Raw genomic sequence first — 7,971 nt, forward strand, 5'->3', positions numbered from 1 at the left:
GCAGACCCCTATGCACTCTCTTTCCATTAGTCATCAGTAGTAACATCAATAAATAAGTGCTCAATGTAGCTCTGAATTTCACATCAAAATGGTTAAGCACAGTAGGAACAGTGCCATTTATTCTCTTCTTGCTGTGTAAAAATAGTGCATTCAGACTTTTCATCACACAACGGTTATCTTCTTTTACACAGGTGTCTCATCTTACCAGTTGCTCAACTATGAAGACAAATCAGATGTTTCACTTAATGGTAGAAGAGGAAATCAGATAATGAATGATGTTGGTTTTGATGTTGCTGGATCAGATTCTGTTGCCTTTAAAGCTTCGTTTGGCATAGTGACCAAACATGAGGTTGAAGTACCAACATTACTTAAAGAACTCACTACAAGGTTATATTACATTTTTTGTTTTCTGGTTCCATAGTTGTATTTCATACAGTTAGGTTGAACCTCTGAAATGGTTAGGTTTTGATTATTTTTAGCCAATCAATAGCAGTTACCATCTGATATTTTCCAGGAGTTTCAGGTTGGATCACTGGAATTAAACACATGACCTTCTGTATAACACAGACTGTAGAATTTTTCTGGATTAATTTTTGTTTGAATTACAGTGCATCTTTCCAGAAAAAAAAAAAAAAAAATCCAGAGAAGAAGAGTCCATCCAAGGTCCTATCTATGTTATTCCATACTGTTGAAAATTTGAAATTTACTTTGAATTATATTACCCAACTTCAGGTTTCAGAATTAAGATTTCTTTGCCTTTGTATGATGAACTAGAGAGCTATACATATTATTGCCAGTGTAGGTACTTAAAGGTTTTATGAGGTTATTACATAGCCTTTTCTTTGAAAAGCAAAGTAGGTTTATCTACTTCAATTTTTCATAACCTCCTGTGGCTCTTCTCTAAATGCAGTCTCCATTTTTCCCACACCCTTCTTGAGCTGTGGATGCTGAAACCGAACTTTGTGTTCCTGTAGTGCTAGCACAAATCTCAAACACATAGAAATATGATATGACTAATTCTAGGTGTAATTCTCTAGGTTATATTTCAAAGATTATCCCTTGGCCACAATGTCATCCCAGTGAATCCCAGTGTTGCATCCCAGTAAATTATTTACTATGCATGATGTGACATTTGGTATTTTCAAATATATATTGTTTCCTTGTAGTTATTTACCAAAGAGTGCATGTCATTTTGTATCTGTAACCTCTCATGTTCTGTACCTACCTTTTCCTGGTTTATTTGTAACCTCCAAACATTATCATTAATAATTGGGGGTGGGGGAAGAGGTCCTAGTCTGCTGATAAAAATATTCAATGTTATAGGACTAAGAGCCTATGCCTGTAGAAATTCTTCTACAAACAGTTGTTTCATGATTGTTCCATGTTTACAAGTGATACAGTTTTTTTTCAGTTATAGTTGACATGTATCAATTAACCAGTTTTTAATCCATTGAGTGTATGCCAGCTTGTATAGCTATCATTTAAGCTTCTAACCAAAACATTGCATCATCATAAGCTTTATAGAAGCCCAAAGGTAAAGCGTTACAGCTATTGCTTTTACTGTCTATTTTTCATAAAGTCTCACTGACTGACATTAATTATATCGCTTTAAAAAAATTGTTATTAAGTAGGGTGTGTTGACAGTTCCTTACTGTCACTAAGAGCAGCGTCAGATGGACAGACTTGGAATTTTCCAGGGTGTCCCACACATCCTCCCTAACGTTTGTACATTACTGGCTTTCCTTGAATTTTTTAGTGCTTCTGTTCCCAAACACTATAAATCAGTGTTAAGTTTCCAGAGACCTCCTCAGTCAGTTGTTTTACTGCTGTGAGACAGAACTTATGGTGATTTATTTACTGATTTAAAGTTACTAATTCTATTAGCTGCTTTGTAAATTGCTAATAATCTCTGAATTTCCTTCCTGCCTCCCTCTTGATTTTAGAAAGATAAACTTTGATCATTGTCTAGTCCATCAATCAAGAAAAAGTAGGATGGAAATTTTGTGCGTGGTCATGGAAAGTATTAGAACTACAAGGCAGTGCTCATTAACTGTTCATACTGGAATGCGTGGAGAGACAATGAGGGTAAGTATGTTCGACAAAGTTCTGTAACTTAAATGAACAAACGTAATGTTACGGTTGGATTTAATTGCATTTTTACTGATGGAAGCTCAGAAAAAATCTGAAGTCAATCAGTGTTATTCCACTGATGTAAACTGAATTAAAAGTTCGTCTGTTGTTAGTATTGCTTATTGTGACTGAGGGATGGGAAATGCATGAAAGGATGGCTAGACAATGAGCCATTGCTTTGGGTGAAGCCTCAGCAAAAATGTGGAATTTACTACTTCTTAGTTTGAATCTCCGATAAATGTATAACCTATCTTTCATTATTGCTTTCATTATTGTATTCATCATCTATAACACATTGGGACTTCAGGATGTTATTATTTCAAGGGTCAGCATCTTACTCCCTGTCTTATGTTCTTCCTCGCTCTCTCTCTTCAGTGTGTTTGAATAATTGAACCTACAAATCTTCTGAGGTTTGCCCATTACTAGTATTTATAAATCATTCACATCATTTTCAATGAGTGATGCAAGTTAAGTTACTAGCTCTGTATCAAACTTTATTAAAATGCAAGTTGTTAATAGAAAATTCTTTAGTTGTAAAATTTGATCTTCAATTTGAAAGCTTCCTCCTGGCATTATAATTCTCAATATATACAGTAAAGATATTATTTTGTTTAATTTTCCATTTCAATTTGTAACTTTTTTTCTTTTGATGCTTTTCTAAATTACAGTTTCACATTATTGAAGATCAGAATTATAAAGGGAGGGACAAAGCCATTGTTTTTCCTGCGCATACGACTATTGCTTTTAGTGTATTTGAACTTTATATTCATTTGGATGGTAATTTTGGTAAGTGATGTGAATTACTGTCATTACTGCTATTATTTATAATGATCTGAGTTTTTAAAACTGTTTTCTTTCTCTTGATATACATAAGCCCAGATCCCATACAATGGTATGCTTTAATTTTATGCACGTAAGTAGTCTGACTTTCTAAGGGAGACAATTCTTGAGAAGATGAACAACGCAAGTGCTAGAAAATAGTCTGTAGTGGAAACATTTTTTTTAAAGTTAAGTATGATTTTGTGATTATTTTTTTTTAAACCCCACACTTGCGTGGAACAAAAAAATCACTTCCTTATATTTCTAGCCTGTAAGGAACAGGCTTAAGAAACCATCTGATGAGTTTTGCATAAAATAGGCAAGTAAAGACCCAAGTAAAGAAGAGAGCGTGCAGAACTTCTAAACTGAGCTAACATTTTTTCCGCATATGGTTATCTGAAGAGATAATCACAATTACTGGAAACTAATAAAAAACCCTGCATAACTCCTGTAAGTTTTTCTCCTTTTGGGAAGAGGATCGCGCTTAAGTATTTACATTATTTGCACTAATTAAAGTGTGGCTTATAACATTATCAATGTTATCAACATTGTTTGTAATAAACCAGAAAGTCAATTTAGGATTTGATCCTAGTGCTTGATAATATCAAATGCAAAACTCCCTACTGACTAGAGTAATGTTAGCTTAAGTTTTAACCACCAGATTCACAGGTACTTAAATACAGGAACCTCTGTGAGCGTCACTTAACTGTTTCAGGAATTGCCTGACTCTCTACATCATTGTGGCTTTCTGTAAATAGCAAGATAAAAGACCTGGTTAGGGAATTAATCTCTGTCTCTGCAGATCTTTATAGCACTATGTTTTAAAAGTTGCAAATAGCTCCATACTGTTTGGCATACACGGTATAAAATTTCCATGACTCTGCAATGTAAAGCACCTTTTTACTGAACCGTGAAATACCTTTACCCTTCTATAAAAACTTTAAATATACTCCAAACCAGGCATAATTACTGGATTAAAAGTAAAAGCAATAATGCAGTATGGTAGTTCATTATACTGACTTCCACAATGTTCAACATTAGTTTCAGTTTTAGAAGTGTTTTAATTTTATTTTGCCTTTATGCAATGGTAGGTACATACACAGTGTTTTTCCTGAAGTCATTATCAGTGAAATAATCAATGAAGCTGATGTTTGTATTTGCATAATTAAAGAGAATTCTCAATTGAGAAAGTTTAAAACATGTTTTTTCAGTTCCTTTTAATTGATTATCCTTATATTTTGCTTTAAAGGTTTTCTTTCAAGTTTTGGATAGAAACTTACATGATACTTAATTTTATTTAAAAAAAAAAAGCATTTTAGCAGTTGATTTGGTGTTGGAAGAGATGACTACAGAACTCACAGCCTTGCTGACTATTTTTCATTTTTTGTTTCAAATGAGATCATTGAAATGTTTCTCCTTCAGAAACAAGGCTTCCACTTGTATGATATTGCCTGTCTTAGTCCCTTAATGTAGCCATAAATTGTGTATAAACCAAACTCTGACAATGTATGTTGAAAGCCACCAACATTTTAAAATTCCCACTGAATCTGTGTAATTTGATTCTATGGGCAGACTTGTATTAAAAAGTGCCACTAGCCATTAAAACCATTAGCAAAGCTGAATTTAATCACCATTAGCTTTATAGATTTGAAAGCATATTAAACTCTGTTGTGCAATTACTGCTTTTATATTTTGTTCTTCTAAAAATTTATTTTTAATTTTTACAGAACTCTGTGTGACTCCAATTTCAAAAGGAGGATTTGAAAAAGAGAAATCTGGATCATCTTCACTGACCAAATTAAGGAGGTTAAAGAGTAATCTGTTTCATCGAAGTATGACTTTTGATATTTATATCCAAATGGCTTAGTTAATGCATGAAGAGTGTATTTCTGTTTATTTGTGTGCAAGATGAACATTTAAAGAAGAAAATTTAAATGGAAAATGTATCTTTCTTAATTTCTTGTGTATTGAAATGATTGTAAAATTATTAAAATTTATATTTGAGAATCTCTTTCACAAATAACAAATTTATGGTATTGCTGTTCATTAAAAATCTTAAAATAAAAATTTATGGCTGATGATAAACTGGTATGGAGTAATTATACAACTAATTTCAGTTAACATTAAGCCTATTTCATATGCTTGCCATTTACAGCTAGTGTTATGCAATACAAGTTATAATCTATAATAATATTTCAGGGCAAACTTTTTAAGTTTAAATGTCAAATAATATTGCTTTAAATATTTAGATGTACTCTTTAGGCTATATGTTCACATGGCAGGGACATGGGCAAGATACCATTTTAGTTCTCTTTTCTTGTTCTGATACGAACACAACATCCAACAAAACCGAGTATCACTGTATGTAGCTATATTTTCTTCAAAACAAGATCCTATACTTTTAACACTCCTTGGTCTAAGTATTTTGGAAATCTGCAAATCTGAGTGTGAAGATAAATGTTGAGCAGTAAACATATCCATCTAAGGGCTGCTCTGTATAGGTGTCCTTGCTCATTGTATCCTGTCCTTGATCAAAGGGCTTTTATGGACCAAGCCTTCAGTGCTGCTCCAGTCCACACTAAGGGAATAAATCTTCAGTGGGTATGATACATCTCAGTAGCTGTAGCTGCCTGAAAGTTTGTCATCCAGTCTAAACTAATCATTCCCTGAAGAGAGAGGAAAACGGTAGGTAGTTCCAAAAGTGATTTCTTCCTGGGGTGTTTGGATGCTCAGAAATCTGCTAGGTCAACATGGAGTCCTCCAAATTTTCTAAACCTTTTAAGTATTGGTATGTTGGGTGGTTTTTTTTTTGTAAATACTAGGAAAAAAAAGTAAATTTACAATTTTTAGAAAATAAAACTAGAAATGCAAAAATAAAAATGGTTAAACAGGAAAGTATGCAGCTGTGATTTGATTTGGCACCAATTTTTCAAAAACTTACCTCAAGCCTATCTTTTAGGTGTATTTCTAAAAATACTGTAATTATATAGGTCATATACAAAAAATTTCTGGCTTTTGTCAGTGCCTTGAGAAATTAAAGAAAAATTTTCATCACACAGGGCTTTTGATGGGAAGTAATCTACAACTTGGCATGTTTAGAATGGTTTCATGAATCACTTGTTAGTTCCATAATTAGATTGACAGGTGGTTTTGTAAACAGTTCATCATATAATGACAAATCATTGCTTCTTTTTTTTGTGCGTTCTTTTTCAGATAAAAGAGTAGTGGATACCATTGCTAACTCTGATGCTTACTTCGAGGACCTTTTTACAGATTATTATGAAAAAGCTGCGAGCATGACTGATCTCTCTACAGGCTATCTCAGAGAAGGGTCTCATATCCGAATTAATTTACTTAATAACAACATCCCCAAAGGTCCCTGTGTCCTTTGTGGAATGGGAAGTTCTAAAAGGGAGACAGTCTACGGATGTGTAGAGTGCTCTTTTAATGGACAAAAGTACGTACGATTGCATGCTGTGCCCTGTTTTGACCTCTGGCATAAGAGAGTGAAGTAACTGAGCTAGGTAAGTGCCTGTTGTCACAGGCATGAGCATAACTGTGCCACAAATTTTCAGAGTTAATAAATATGACTCAAATTGTTGAAATGCAAAATAGTGAAAGTGCAAAACATTTTATTACACTATTATCTTCAAATTATTTGCTTCACAGTCAATGACCTTTTAGTTAAAAATGCCCTCATGCATTCCCTGACATAGCTTTTCTTCTTTCTAGAACCTTCTCCATTCATTATCATGATAATGAAAAATGTACGTTTAAACTGAATTTCTATAATGTTAAAATATATGCTAGAACTTATTGTAAGTTGTTTACACAAACTTGTTGTTAAATCCCAAAATGTTGCCTTTATCTACACTGGCACATGATAGTAAAATGAGAATATTTGTTAATAATTTAGTGTTCTCATGAATGTTTAATTGAAGTATCAGATTAAAAAAAACATGCGAAAACTTAGCTCAGTCTAGTGTTTCATTTACAAAAGGGAACAACTAAAACTAGGGATAGGCATTTCATATTAGGATGCCATTCCCATGTGTCAACAGTTTGTTTAGATTACTGAAAAGTACCAGCCAGTTCACCTTCTGCATTTGGATTTTAGGTCACAGCTGCTCTTGACTTTATGTGTTCAGAAAAAACTGCTTAGCAGAAAATGTTTTGGAAGCCTATGACAATAACAGAACTACATCCTTCCCAACAAGACTTCAGGGGTGAAGGTCTTGAACCGGTCGAGCTCAGCCACAGAAAATTAAATCTGTTGAGAATCTAAACACCAGAGGGCACTACAGAATTGTGTCCAAAACTGAGAGGGAGTGCTGTGGGTTAGTATACTGTTAAAGCTCTCCCCATGCTATCTTCAACTGGCAAAACAATTAAAAAATATTTTTCTAACTTTTAGAATTATTTTAAGGATAACCCAGGTATGGAAGCTTTGTATGGAAGCTTTTTTACTTGTGCTGCCACTTTCACTGCTTACATCTGATTATTACATGTTGAAATAAATACAGCCATTGCTTTTCACGTGAAAAGAGTAAGGTTATGTTACACAAGTATTATGATGACATCTGCACAAGCAGATCAATTAATGAGCCTGAACTACGGTCTATTAACTATTGCTACTTCTTTGCATTTTTCCAAAGTGGAAGAAACCAGAATGATGCCCAAATAATTACTTATGTTTATATAGAGTATCTCCCATCACCTTCCACCTCACCCAAGTAATTCATGATAGCGGAGATTTTTAACTTGGTGCTGCTGAATAAACTGGCTTATTAAAATTACTAAGTCAAAGCTTAAAAATCCACTTAAAATACTGCTTTTTCATGAACATGAAATTATTCATGTTAATATTACATCAAAGAGGTTATTTTAAGTTGCTTTAAAAACACTTGTGTTTTTATCTTGACGTTCCAGAGCCAGTGTTCATTTATTTTAAGGCCTTTTATAGTTAAATTTGCTGCAAACAACAATTCCTCAAGAAGCTAGCCTAGGAGCCTGCAGAGGTTT

General features: G+C 33.5%; 1 protein-coding gene across 2 annotated transcripts in view; it reads left to right on the plus strand.

The window, feature by feature from the left end:
• PJVK (pejvakin) overlaps nucleotides 1–7,660 on the plus strand; it is a 29,053-nt gene extending 21,393 nt beyond the window's left edge. For both annotated transcript variants that reach the window (XM_069781559.1, XM_009914693.2), the window contains 5 exons: nucleotides 192–387; nucleotides 1,944–2,085; nucleotides 2,799–2,916; nucleotides 4,677–4,781; nucleotides 6,163–7,660. In XM_069781559.1, coding sequence (XP_069637660.1) covers nucleotides 192–387; nucleotides 1,944–2,085; nucleotides 2,799–2,916; nucleotides 4,677–4,781; nucleotides 6,163–6,464 — 863 coding nt within the window. In that variant the 3' untranslated portion in view covers nucleotides 6,465–7,660. The remainder of the gene's footprint in view (nucleotides 1–191; nucleotides 388–1,943; nucleotides 2,086–2,798; nucleotides 2,917–4,676; nucleotides 4,782–6,162) is intronic.
• The last annotated feature ends 311 nt before the right edge of the window (nucleotides 7,661–7,971 follow it).

Source organism: Haliaeetus albicilla, chromosome 4 (assembly GCF_947461875.1).
Source record: "Haliaeetus albicilla chromosome 4, bHalAlb1.1, whole genome shotgun sequence".
NCBI classification, from domain to species: domain Eukaryota; kingdom Metazoa; phylum Chordata; class Aves; order Accipitriformes; family Accipitridae; genus Haliaeetus; species Haliaeetus albicilla.